General features: G+C 45.6%; 1 protein-coding gene across 1 annotated transcript in view; it reads left to right on the top strand.

Moving 5' to 3' along the window:
• NCAPD3 (non-SMC condensin II complex subunit D3) overlaps window positions 1–14,063 on the top strand; it is a 60,017-nt gene that overhangs the window by 4,076 nt on the left and 41,878 nt on the right. Inside the window, exons 3-11 of the mRNA XM_087939125.1 lie at window positions 718–880; window positions 2,258–2,430; window positions 4,628–4,795; window positions 5,945–6,006; window positions 6,187–6,274; window positions 8,268–8,395; window positions 9,665–9,737; window positions 10,592–10,717; window positions 11,715–11,967. Of these exons, the coding sequence (XP_087795251.1) occupies window positions 763–880; window positions 2,258–2,430; window positions 4,628–4,795; window positions 5,945–6,006; window positions 6,187–6,274; window positions 8,268–8,395; window positions 9,665–9,737; window positions 10,592–10,717; window positions 11,715–11,967 (1,189 nt within the window). The 5' untranslated portion in view covers window positions 718–762. The remainder of the gene's footprint in view (window positions 1–717; window positions 881–2,257; window positions 2,431–4,627; window positions 4,796–5,944; window positions 6,007–6,186; window positions 6,275–8,267; window positions 8,396–9,664; window positions 9,738–10,591; window positions 10,718–11,714; window positions 11,968–14,063) is intronic.

Raw genomic sequence — 14,063 nt, 5'->3', positions numbered from 1 at the left:
GCAGAATCTCATCTGCCATCATCAGGCTTCTGTATTCTCTATAGAAGCCTGATGATGGCAGATGAGATTCTGCTGAAACGCTTACTCAACTTTAAAAGCACAACTCATGACGGGAAAATACCCGAACAAAGCTGAATGCCATACATGCATATATACATATATACATCCTGTCCTATTTTCCCCACAACCACCATCTAGGAGGTGAGTTGGGCTGAGACCGAGAGAGTGACTGGCCAAAAGTCAGTCACTCAAGGGGGGACTATAATTCACAGTCTCCTGGTGATTGGCCCAAAGTCACCCAGCTGGATTTCATGCCTAATGCGGGACTAGAACTCACCATCTCCCGGTTTCTAGCCTGGTGTTTTACAGTAAGCCCGCTGTCTTAAAGGTAAAGGTTCCCTTCGCACATACGTGCTATGCATTTCCGGCTCTTAGGGGTGGTGCTCACCTCCATTACAAAGCCAAGGAAGAGCCAGCGCTGTCCGAAGATGTCTCCATGGTCACGTGGCCAGTAGGACTAAACGCCGATAAAGGCCACGGAACGCTGTTCCCTTCCCACCAAAGGGGTCCCTATTTTCTACTTGCATTTTTACGTGCCTTTCCACCAGTGATTTAAATCGCAATTTAAATCGACTTGATTTCAATCGAATCCACCCCGCTGACACCAAAAATGACTTTATGTGATCCTGCTATCAGCTTGTTCTCTTTTCATTTCAGAGCATCTGGCCCATTTTGGTGGAAAATAACCTCTCCCCTAATGGCATGGTCGCTGTGTTGCATCACTTTGTCCAAGAGGCCCAGAACAGAAAGGCCAACACACAACGACGCCTGTTTGCCCTCCACGCAGCCGGGTTGTATTTTTTATTAGTTGAAATTCCCGGTAGGTCTGTGAACCGCTTGTGTTGTGCTTTGACCCATCTCAACAAGGTAGCATTGAAACGTCAGCTCCACCAATGGTCGCAGTACCGCTGTCTGTGAGGGTTTGGAAATGAACAATCAACCAAGGGAGCTCGTACAGTCATGGGGTTTCTCCTCGCTCTCTTCTGGCCTATCCTTAGGACCTGTAGACCTGATTTAGACCCGGGATTCTCAATCTGATTTAGATTTAGACCAGCGTTCAGACCAATCTTAGCAACTTGAAGATGTGCATCTTCAAGTTGCTAAGATTGGTCTAAACGCTGGTCTAAATCTAAATTGAAGTCCGCACATCTTCAAGTTGCCAAGAGTGACAAACATGGATTTAGATGCATGTGGCGTGCATAGGCCAGTCTTAGAAAGGCAAAACCTGACTACCGTGTTTCCCTGAAAAATAAGACTCTGTCTTATAATGTTTTTGGCCACCAAAAAAGGCACCAGGTCTTATTTTCGGGGGAAGTCCTCCACTGACTAACCTCACTGGCACGCGTCTTCCCCCGGCCTCCTTTTCACTGTCAGAGGCCTTCAGGAACTACTTCTGTAGCTGGCAAGGTTTTCCTGAAGGCCTCTGCAGCCAATAACAGAGTTCTAGATTGATCCAGAGCTTTGTTATCAACTACAGAGGCCTTCAAGAAAGCCTTGCCTGCCTTGCTGGCTGCAGAAGAAATGGGCCGGCAAGGCAGGTGTCAGGGTGTGTGAGGGCTGGCTACAACTGTCCAAAGGTAAGTAGTAGGGCAGCTCCACCTCCACATCCCCACCCTTGCTTAATTTTTACCTGTTCCACTCTGGAGTGAGTGGGAACTTAATTAGGGCTTATTTTGGGTGGGTAGGGCTTATATTGGGCGCACGTGTAAAAAAATCAAGCTAGGACTTACCTTCAGGGTAGGCCGTATTTTCAGGGAAACAGTCGTAATGTGTGAACTTGGTAAGGCTTCCTTAAGTCATCCATTCATTAGGATCAGAAGGGAAAAACAACATCAGTCCTGTAAGGCAGAAAGACTATAGTAAAAATACCGTGGTGTTGTAACACCATCACACCTGAGGGAAAGTTGTACTCAGATTCTCATTAAGCTATGGCCAATCTCGTCTCATCCTCACTAACCAATATTTGTGGGGAAAATGGTATGGAAGAAAGAGATTTGGGGAGGAAGAGGAGATAGATAAGAAAACCAACAGAGGTATCTAGGTTCTTAAGGAGGTATCCGCAAGAAGGTTTCAGGCTTGCAAAACACCTGATCATATTGTGTTATCAATTATGGTTTTTGTGCTCCGTTAAGCTGCAGGTGACATGATTAAAAAAAAAGTAGTTTATCGTTAATATGCAAACGGGTCTTTTTGGCAGGCAGCATAGCCAACCAGATATTGCACCCGGTGATGTTCGAGAAATGCCTTCAAACCTTGTCTAAATGTTGGCCCGAGGAGTTGGATTTTCCCAGGAAAAGGAAAAAGAAACAGAACAGAAACTTGATGGGCGAGAGAAAGAAAGGAAAGCCCGCAAGAAATGAAAACCCTCTGGTAAAAATAATACAAATTTAATACTCCTTATCAAAAGCGTTATATTTTGTCGGTTTTCAGGCTCCTTGGTTGATTTGTCTTTTTTGGTGTATTCCAGTGTTCAGTACAGCAGTTGAAGGCCAGATCTTCTAGATCAGGGGTGTCAAACTCAATTTTGATTGAGGACCGCATCAGGGTGGTATTTGGGGGGAAATGGGCGTGGCCAGGGTGGGCACGGTCAGCTCGACATCACTTGTGTCGGGGCCACCTGTGCTGGCCAAGTGCTAAGGCAGGACTTCTCTCAGACCCTCTCATTATTATCTTCCTTTCCTTTCCCTCCATTCCTTTCCTTCTTCCTTCTCCTCCTTTCTTATTTTTTCCTTCCTTGCTCTCTTCCCTTCTTTTTCTTTGTCTTTCCTCTTTCCCCTTCTCCCTTCTTGCACGCCCAAATGCAAAAGGGGAAACATTTCTCTTTTGGGTTTCTTTGATCAGTTTGGTTTGCTAGCCCTCTGCCGGCGAAAACGGAGCTCCGTTTTCTCCGGCAGAGCCACCGCTGGCCGGTCCTTTGCTGTTTCCGTGACGGCCAGATCTAAGCACTTGTGTTTGACACCCCTGCCCTAAATCAATTTTCCCCAATTGGGGCGGGGGGTGGGGTGGGGGCGCCACCGGGGACCAGTTTGGCAGAAGACCATTTTTTCACAGACGGGGGGTGCGTGCCACCAAGATCTCGTTTATGCGCAGATGAAGTTTGCTCGCTCCTAACGGAGTCTTCAGACCGGTGATTGGGGTGCCCCGGTTCTAGCCTTAACAAGCCTTCTGTTTCCTATCTTTGCTGCATCAAAATAATGGACAATACAGGTAGTCCTCCACTTACGACCACAGTTGAGCCCAAAATGTACGTTGCATAAGGGAGAGATTTGTTAAGTGAGTTTTCCTCTCATTTTATGACTTTTCTTGCCACAGTTCTGAAAGTCAACTACAAAATCATTGCCGTTAAGTTAGTAACTTGGTTGCTAAGTGAAGCTGGCTTCCTCACTGGCAGTGAGAAGGTCACAAAAGGGGATCAACATGACCCAGGGAAAGTCCCAAAATATTGGCAAAATATACACATCTGGATAGAAGAAATGTGTGGAATGAAAATAGAATACAGACTAGAGTTTTTTTTCTGCTAGGGATCAACACGAGGAAATACGATAAAGAAAATATATCTCTAATAATCCATGTCATAACTGCAGCAAGATTAGCGTTTGCACAGAATTGGAAAAGTAAAGATCTCCCAAATGAATTTGAAATATTGAGGAAAATTATGAGATGCGCAGAAATGGATAAACTAACAAAAGAGCTAAAAAATAAGGAAGATTTGGATTATTATAAAACATGGGACAGATTTATGGTTGGCTAGAGAGGAAGAAGATTCATGCTAATAAGGAATGATTATATGTATATTTAATGTGTATGAAATGAAATTATGTAATATTATTGGATTTAGCAAAATAAGGACAAAGATTGATGTTAGGAGGACTGTACCAGGTTCAACATTTTTATTGTAATTTCTGTTTCTGTTTGTTTAATCAAGGAACTTTTTATAAAAAAAACAAACATAACCCGGGGACATACGGCAAGCGTCATAACTGTGAGTCCGGTGTCAAGCATCCAAATGTCAATCACGTAACCGTGGGGATGCAACGGTCATAAGTCTGAAAAAATCAGTTTTGTGCTATTTTCTTCAGTGCTGTTGGAACTTCAGTCACTTAGTAAACTACCTGTAGTACCTGCCTCCAGAAGTTTATTTTTATTTTATTTATTTTATCAATTTAGGGACTAATTGATAAATCCCATCACTCTTATAGAGAGTGGTTCAAGGCCAATTCCTATCAATTAATGAGAATGACCGCCTGGCAATACCAGGAAGTTGCAGAGCGGTGCGGTGGCCTAGAGGTGGAGCTCTCGCCTCACAATCAGGAGGCTGCGAGTTCGATCCGAGGTAGAGGCAGATATTTCGCTTCTCTGGACACACTGAGAATGTCTCTGCTGAACGAAACTCCGCACTGGCAACAAGAAAGGCATCCGGCCAGTAAATACTCAGCTCCATTCAGTTGTCCACCCCACAAAGGGATTATTGGGATCATTAAAAGATGATGGGTGATGAATACCAGGAAGCTGCAGCTTCTGAATCTTGCTTAACCGACCGGTGGTCTTTCTCTCCCCGCTGTTCTAGACGGAAGACATCTTTGAAGAGGAAGACGTTCAAGAAGACATGTACTTCTCTGCCCGGGAGCTGCTCGAAATTCGTGAGGCCCTCTTCCTCCTGCTGAGGAACCTCCTGAGGCTTTTTTCCAAGTTTTCCCTGAAAGAGAGGCCCCAATTTGTGCAGGCCTGTATTCAGGTGACTGCGATCTCTTCGCTTAAAGTGGCAGGATGGCCCCTCTTCCCTTTATGCTCGTGCGGCCTGGTCCCCTGACTTACGACCAAAACTGAGTTCAGGATTTCCACTGGCGGCTTTCCATCAAGCGTAGACCGGATTTTAGGGCCTCTTTTGCCGCGGTCGTTAAGCCGTTGTTAAACGAATCGAGAGGTTATTAAGCAAACCTGGCTTCCCCAGGTTGACTTTGCTTGGGACTGGGAAGGACATAGGGGGTGATCACCTGTCTGCAGGATGCTGCAACCATTGTAAATACCTGTTGCCAAGCACCTGAATGTTGATCACCTGATGGCGGGGGAGGCCATTACGGTCATAAGTGCAAGAATTGGTTGCAGGACACTTTTTCCAGTGCCATTTGTTAACTTCAAATAGTCACTAAATGAATGACTGTAAAGTCAAAGATTACCTGTAATCAGATCAGTGTTTTTTTTTGTCAACACTTGGCTGTCAGGATTCCAGCAGTTACCCTCAATTAAATCATGAATCTCAAGCCAAACTTCCAAATCTTAAAAAGGATTTATTGGGTGTTAACATGTCCGGCACTGCCTGGGTATAGCCGACTCTGAGACACATCATTCATTGTCACCCTTGACCCTGGTTTTCCCCTACTCCACTCTCTGAGTGTATCGTAATTCATATTCTCCAATGGGATACACCCATAGCCCAGAGTCATCAATCATGCTCTCCAGTTAGAATTTTGCGCGGCAGAAACTTCAGTCACCTAGTGACTATCTTTGAAAACATTTATGGAATGCAGTTTCGGTTTGGCAAGTTGCTGCACTGCTCCACCCTCCCTTTCTGTCGGCAACTCTAAAAAGACCAGAGAAATATTTTATGAGTTGACATTCGCAACTGCAAGTTGTGTCAACTTCAACTCCGAGAATTCCCCATTTTTATAATCCCATAATATTTGTCCTGATAAGGGAATGTCAGTGTGACAATTTCCCTCTTCTGTTTGTTTGACAGTAGAGATTTGAATGAATGAAAGAAAGAAAGAAAGAAAGAAAGAAAGAAAGAAAGAAAGAAAGAAAGAAAGAAAGAAAGAAATTCTGTTCTACTCCGTTTGATTATTCTGTTATAAATTAAAACGTATTTTGTCTTATTTTCTCACAGATCTTTGTTAATCTGACGAGCCTGGAGCCCTGTACACAAGACTTCAAGCCTTTAGACATGAGGTGAGTTTTGCTTTGGAATCTCGAAGTGATATTGTGAGTTTGTGAAATCCCAGTGGGTGCTAAGGGCATGGAATTGAGCAAAACTAAATGTTTTTCCCCTGAAGACAGTAGACTTAATCGGCAAATATTTACTCTGTATCACCAAATAAATCCAACAGAAAACTTTTCCTTTGGCTACAGGACTATTTCCAGAGCCAAGTATATCTCAGAACTTGCCTACTTTGGCCTACGGCTGTTGTGTTCCCCGCTGCATAGCCTAGAAGACAAGGTAAAGGCTATATTCATACACAGTGTTCTTTGTTGGATTCTAAAGACATGGATCTATAAAACTATCCTTTCTATGGAAGTGGCCAAGGAAATTCAGCTTTCTCTGAATAGAGGACCACCTTCTTCCTTTTCTCCGCTTCCAATCTCCTATCTCCTCCTCCTCCTTCCCCCCTCCTCCTCCAATCTCCTTTCTCTCTTCTTTGTCATCTCCTCTTCCTCTTCCTCTTCCTCCTCCTCCTCCTCCTCCTCCTCCTCCTCCTCCTCCTCCTCCTCCTCCAATCTTCCTTCCTTCCTTCCTTCCTTCCTTCCTTCCTTCCTTCCTTCCTTCCTTCCTTCCTTCCTTGAATTGGCAGAATGAAGCCACCTTCTTGGCTGTATTGTTGGCCAAAAATAAGTCATTATCAGTAGAAGCCAACATCCCAGAAGATGGGCCAGGCTTTGCGTGCCTCCATGTACACACAACATGTTGTTATCTGCTAAGAACTTCCATTTCAGCATATTAGTTTTACTTTTAGGGACTCCAACTCTTACCCAGTTCAGGGTCCTCCTAGTAGCATAAGAGAGGATGGAACCTTCAGCCACATCCGTCTGTGATTCCTTGGGTACACACAAAGAGCCCCCTCAAAGATTTTGGATCAAATATTTCAAACCACAATCGAATACACCCCGAGCAGTGGCAATCTTGTTTGCCGGCTAATCCTTCAGATCAAACCTGGGAAGCCAGATACTGATTTTAAAAACAAGCTATCATTGTCTGAAAGGTGAGCCAGGAGAGAGAAACCATTAAATCTGAAAAGAGTTAGTCCTGTGTTGGACGACCTGCCCTCCCAATCCATTTTTCTCCCAGAATCTGATACCTGGGATTATCAGGGTAGCAGGCACTGTATGTGGAAAAGATTTCTTCAATATCTTTCTTCAATATCTTTCCAAGCTCAAACTCCCTACCAACAATTCTTTGGTTTCCCTGCTAGATGGAGCTTTAATACTGCTGCACCTGCTTGGCTTATGGGTGTTTCACAAACAGAGAAACAATGCTAATTTTCCAGAAGCATTTTTGGGTTGATCTTTTGACTTAAACAAATCTTTCAAAAGTTCTCTCCTTAAGCACTTGCACAAATTTCCCCCCCACAAGGAAGAAGTGCTGAAAATAAATGTTTCCTTTTGAAAAATGTTCCTTTTATAATAGATTGCTTTATAATGGGAGGGATGGGGCACATTGACGAAGAACAGGGCTAGAAATATTTGTTTATTTACTTATTTATTTACTTGTTGATTGGACTTTGCCAGACAAAAACGAGAACAAGAATAAGAGAATAAAAATACAATGACAGGGGCAATAGGTACGTTAGGGCACTTAATGCACGACCCCTCTACTAAACCACGTAAGTATGAAGTAAGGTCCATAGAAGTCAAGTTGTGGCTGAAACCGTGAACATTTGTAGCTGAGACAACTCAGTCAGATAGGGCATTCCAGACTTTGACAATTCTGTGACAGAAATCATAGTTTTTTTTTACAGTCAAGCTTACGACGATTTACACTGATTTTAAAGCAGTTGTTAGTGCGTGTGTTGCAATTAAAACAAAAAAAAAGTCATTTATAGGTAAAACATGACGGTGTATAATTTTGTATGCATGCCTGTGTTGCTCGTGCACGTATTAATTACATCAATTAATTTAATGTACACGTTTTTCTCCCTTTTTTGTTTTGTTTTGCTCGAAATAAGTGAAAGAGGTATCTAGCATGCCAGCTGAAGCCTGTTATACAGAGCTTTCTAAAATAGGCTAAATAAAACAGATAGCCTGCTTCTGTCCTCTTGTCTGTACGTCAGTAAAGTCTCCATCATTCGGGCCAAAGGTGTCTAAACGTAGAAGGTGACCAAAAGGTAGCAAAGCGGCTAATTTAACTGAGCTAAGTGGGACTTTTGTTCGCTTTCGTACAAAGAGCTCCGGACTGTCCTTACTCCCACATTGGTTTCCTTCCCTCCTTTCCCCAGACTTTGCGCCAAGTCTTCTATCAGCTTCTCAGGGTCATCGTGATGCTGCCTGGGAAAGAAGGCAGCGTCTCTCTCCCTATCCCTTCTCAGATGATCGATGCGAGGAAAGCGGCCCTCAGGTTCCTCAGGTAAAAAAAAAAAAACTCCACCTGCCTGTTTCCCTTCTTCTTCTGCATCTGTGCCGGAGCCCATTCAGTGGAACGATTGCTGTCCCACCTGCCCAGGGGTGGGCTTCAAAAATTTCACCAGTGGGTTCTTTGCCTGCTTGCTGTGTGGGCATGGCCATAGTGGGTGTGGTTTGGTCAGCCTCCTGCATCCGGGGGGGGGGGTATTTTTGCCCTCCCCGGGCTCCGGAGGCTTTCCTCGAACTACCAGGAAGGCTGAAACGGCCGCCCCTGGGCTCCGGAGGCTCTTTGGAGGCTGGAAAAGGGCCCGTTTCCAGCCTTCCGGAACTTCCGGGAGGCCCATTTTTCACCGTCCCCCGGGCCTCCGCGCATGCCCTGCACTTACCTGCACCCAAAATGGGCCACATCCCCACTCCTGGGAGGGGAGGGGTGGACTGGACCAGCCAGGGGTGGGATTTGGAGGTTCTCTGAACTGCACAGAATCTTAGCTAGGGGCTCACCCAAACCCCTGCGAACCCCCAGCAGCCCTTCCCTGGACCTACCCACCCCTTGATCTCTCTAAGATACCTTGATATATTTGCCATAACTCTGGCCAGAAAAGTTGTTAAATTGTGTGTGTGTGTGCGCGTGCGTACATCCATACAAATATTGCAGAAACTTCAGTCATCCAGTTACTATCTTTGAAAAACTATGGAATGCGCTTTCGCTTTCCAGGTCGCCACACTGCTCTTTCAAACCCCTTCCCTCCCTTTCTGTTGGCAACTCTAAAAAGACTATAGGAATATTTTATGCGTTGGACAGTTGGGATTCTCCCGGTTCGGCTCGGTTCAGCCGAACTGGTAGCTCCAAGGATCATTCTGTGAGCAAACCGGTTCCCTCTGGCAATCCTGCCCCAGCTCCAGACGGACATTCATTTCCCGGTTTTCAAGCTCAGCTACTTCGCACGGCACAGCCGATTGCTGCGCAGCCGCTGTTTGAACGCTCAGGGAGAGGGCAGGATTGCAGAAGGTCAGCAGCAAACCCTCTGCACGCGCTCAACGAACCGGTTGTTATACCGGTTGAATCATACCCCCTGAGCCACGCCCACCAAGCCACGCCCAGAGAACGGGTCATAATTTTTTTTTGGAATCCCACCACTGGACTATGGGGATACTGCAGTGGTTGTAAGTGTGAAAATCGGCCATCAGTCATTTTTTTTCAGTGCCATTGTAACTTCGAATGGTCAGTAAACGAGCAGTTGTAAGTGGAGTATTTGCGTATCTCCTAATCTAGCTCTATGATTGAAGAACTGAAAGAAACGGCCTTCCCTGTACTAAGGATCTTGCTGCAACATATATGTGTTAAGGTGAGGTGTGTTCTTTACCTGTCCATTGTGGGGGGAATAAGGAGGGAGGAGAATTTTCCTGATAACGGCAGTCAACTGAGAACTGATGACTTGGAGTAAATATTTGAGAAGTTTGAAGACTTTTTTTTCTTGGGCGTCTTCTAAGTTTTGCTTCCGGCTGACTTCGTATCCTGTGTTCGAGTCTTGATTTTAGAGTTGCCCTTTAATATATGTGAGGCAACAAACTCTCCAAAAGTGGGCGTGGGGGGAAATAACTCAAAACAGTCTCTAGTATTTGACATTTCCATTAGTAGGCCTTTTTATTTAAAAAAAAATCTGTCCCATCACCCCTTTTATCATTCTGGCTCTGCTATTTGCAAGGTTTTCCTTTTCTCCACTGGGATTAGCATTAAAACTAATTTAATCATCATCACCATCTTCTTCTTTTAAAGTCCCCACAATCCCTTGCGAGGTGGAATCTTGGGCAACTGAATGGAGCTGAGTGTTTACTGGCCGGGTGCCCTTCCTGTTGCCAATGCGGAGTTTTGTTCAGCAGATATATTCTCGTATTCTCAGGAATGTCTGTCTCTACGGAGGATCGAACTCACAGCCTCCTGATTGTGAGGCGAGAGCGCTACCTCTAAGCCACCGCACCAGTCATTAAAACTATTTTAATAGTTAAATTAAAATATGAATTAGTATTAAAACAGGGATTCGTTTGAGGTGGCCATTTGACCGGAATCCTCTTCCATAGGTCAGTCATAGCGGAAAGCTGGGTACCAACACCCAGTAACCAACTCCGTGTTGCAATCACTGTGATGGAACATCTGACTTCAACTAAATTGGATCGCTCCTTTTATTCCGTTTCATTCCAGGTTCCGGATAAATCTGAATACCGGACGTATGCGGCGTTGTCTTTGTCGCAGTTGCTTTACAAACTCCCTTGCACTGAGCATGCCAGATTCATTGCTTGGCTGTATGGATACTCACGCAATAACAAGGTGAGGAAACGAACCCAATGAAAAATTCAGAATTTCCAACCCCATCCAAGACAGTCAAAACGTCCCCAGAGTGGATTCTGCAGCCGACAGAATTTATCCATTAACTGATCGGCCCCTTGGCTATGTGAGGGGCCCCCAACCCCCTAGGCCACAGCTCAGAACTGGGCCACGCAAGCAATGGGCCAGTGCGTATGCAGCTCAGACTTGCGCATACGGCGGACCACCACACGCATAGATGCACGAGCAGCTCAACTTCTGCAAGTCAAGGTGTGCGCACGGGTATGTGCTGGCCCGCCACTTGCACTAATTGAGTTGTGTGCCCGGGCCAGATGCTCGCTTGGCCCGGTTCCCCTCTCTGCACCCGTCGGGCCACCAAGCCACAGAGGCTGGGGACCACTGCACTATGTGATTTCCGTGTGTGTGTGTGTGTGTGTGAGCGGTTCAAATATGTGAAAAATAAATGAATATGAGCCGTGGTGGTCAGAGGGCAGTGCTGCAGGCTACTTCTGCTGACTGCCGGCTGCCTGCAATTTGGCAGATCGAATCTCACAAGGCTCAAGGTTGACTCAGCCTTCCGTCCTCCCAAGGTGGTTAAACAAGGACCCAGATTGTTGCGGGGGCAATAGGCTGACTCTGTAAACCCCTTAGAGAGGGCTGGAAAGCACCCTGAAACGGTATATAAGTCTAAGGGCTATTCTTCCTTTTCCCCTTCCTTCCTTCTTCCCTCCCTCCCTCCTTCCCTTGTATAGTGTGCAATGGTTAGATTGCTGCATTGAAAGCTAATTCTGCCAACTGTCAGTAGTTTGATCCTGACTGGCTCAAGGTTGACTCAGCCTTCTAACCTTCCGAGGTCGGTAAAACAAGGACCCAGATTGTTGGGGGGCAAGAGGCTGACTCTTTACACCACTTAGAGAATACTCTAAAGCACTCTAAAGCGGCATATAAGTCTAAGTGCCGTTTCTATTTCTAATCTACCTCTTATTTCCTCCCGTAACAGATTTCCTACAGGGTATTTGCACTCGATGTGGCCTTGGCTTTGTTAGAACATCCAGAGCGGTTTCCGGATGTCGTTTTGACCGAAGAGGAGCAGGTGTTTCTGAAACACAAATTCCTGGTTCAGGTCATGATCATCGGTCGGTGTTCAGACAAAGTGCCCACCGTTCGCAGCAAAGCCCTGTCAAGCTTCGCTCAGTGCCTGGAGAACAAAGTTATCCCAAACGTACAAGACATTCAGGAGCTGCTGCATGGCAGTAAGTATGAGCTCTGGAAAGAAAACCATTATGCAGGTAGCAGTAGCACTTAAGACTTATATACCGCTTCACCATGCTTTTACAGCCCCCTCCAAGCAGTTTACAGACTCAGCATATTTGCTTCCCAACAATCCGGGTCCTCATTTTCCTGACCTGGGAAAAATGCAAGGCTGAGTCACCCTTGAGCCGGTCAGGATCAAACTCCTGGCAGTGAGCAGTGAGTTAGCCTGCAGTACTGTATTCTAACCACTATGAAGGAAAGAAGGCAGAGAGGGGGAAGGAAGGAAAGAAGGAGGGAGGGAGGGAAGGGAGTTAGGAAGGAAGGAAGCTAGTCATAGCACTTAGATTTATATACCACTTTACAGTGCTTTTACAGCCCACTCTAAGCGGTTTACAGAGTCAGCCTCTTGCCCCCAACAATCTGGGTCCTCATTTTACCCACCTCAGAAGGATGGAAGGCTAAGTCAACTTTGAGCCAGTCAGAATCGAACTGCTAGCAGTGAGCAGCAAGTTAGCCTGCAGTACTGCATTCTAACCACTGTGAAGGAAGGAGGGAAGGGAGTTAGTGAAGGAGGAAGGAAAATAGCACTTACACTTACATACCGCTTCACAGTGCTTTCCAGCCCTCTAAGCAGTTTACAGAGTCAGCCTCTTGCCCCCAACAGTCTGGGTCCTCGTTTTACAGACCTCGGAAGGATGGGAGGCTGAGTCAACCTTGAGCCTGGTGAGATTCGATCTGCCAAATTGCAGGCAGCCGGCAGTCAGCAGAAGTAGCCTGCAGTACTGCATTCTAGCCACTGTCCCACCGTGGCTCTTATACCCACGTACACACGCATATATGACACAGAGAAATATCGGATGTAGACATACACATGGCAAATATATATATATATATATATATATATATATATATATATATATATATATATATATATATGGATCTTTGGTTGTTCGGGTTTTCTCCGCGTAAGATTCGAAGTATCTAGGCAACGTTTCGATGAAGTCTCATTCATCATCTTCAGGCTTCTGTCTCCGGCTCTGTGCTTTTCAGAGTAATGTGAGATTGCAGCTGCTTCCTCCTTTTAACTGCCAGTGGGGTGGGACTTGATTGGGTGGGGGCTTGGCTGTGTTCTGATTGGGTGGGGGTGTGTTCTCATTGGTAGGGGTTTGGTTGTGTTCTGATTGGTTGGGGGTTAGCCGTGTTCTGATTGGTTGGAGCGTGTTCTGTTCAGGTGGGGGCTTGGCTGTGCTCGGTTAGTCTTAGTTGCTGGGGATTTGAGCTGGTGAGTTGTGATCTTGCTGTTTGGCTTCTAGTTCGTGGTCCTGTTGCATCTTCATAGTGGGTGTCGGTTTGCTTCATGTATGGCTCGGAGGGGTTTGAAGTGGGTAGTGATGCAGCTGTAGTGCAGCTTCTGGTCCATGGTCGTGTCTCATCTTCTGAGTGGGTGAGAGTCTGTTTTCTACATGGAAGTGTGGTGGTGGCATCTTGTGTGGCTCTCATGGGTGTGGGTCTGGTGTCCTTCTTCATGTTAGGTACTCGTCTGTTCATGAGGCGGGTTTCCAAATGGCTGGAAGGCGGGAAGTGTCATCTCGTTTGTTCATGCTGTGTGGGCGTTTTTCTATCTCTATGGCTTCTCTGATTATTCTGCTGTTGAAGTGTTCGGTTTTGGCGATAGTTCTGGTGTTTTTAAAATCAATTTCATGTCCTGTGGCTTTGAGGTGTTGGACCAGGAAGAGGTCGTTTCTTCTTTTTGATTGAGTTCTTATGTTCTTCAATGCGTGCATTTATTCTTCTGTTAGTTTGTCCAATGTATGTGGTAGGGCAGGCAGTGCAGGGGATTTCGTATACTCCTTGGTTTTCTAATTCGATTTTGTCTTTGGGGTTTCTTAGGATGGTAGATATTTTTCTGTTTGTGCAGAATGCTGTTTTGATGTTGTGTTTTTGGAGGATCTTGCTGATTTTGTCTGTAGTGCCTTTATATATGGGAGGAGGGCTTTGCCGTTTTCTTGTTCTCTGTCTTGGATTTTGGTTGGGGTTTCTTTTTGGATTAGGTGGGTAATCTTCTTTCTTTGGAATCCATTGGCTGTAAGCACGT

Source organism: Pseudonaja textilis, chromosome 9 (assembly GCF_049901715.1).
Source record: "Pseudonaja textilis isolate UNSWEBS1 chromosome 9, rPseTex1.2, whole genome shotgun sequence".
NCBI lineage: Eukaryota > Metazoa > Chordata > Lepidosauria > Squamata > Elapidae > Pseudonaja > Pseudonaja textilis.
Note: the sequence above shows the minus strand (reverse complement) of the source record. Positions and strands in the feature narration are given on the sequence as shown.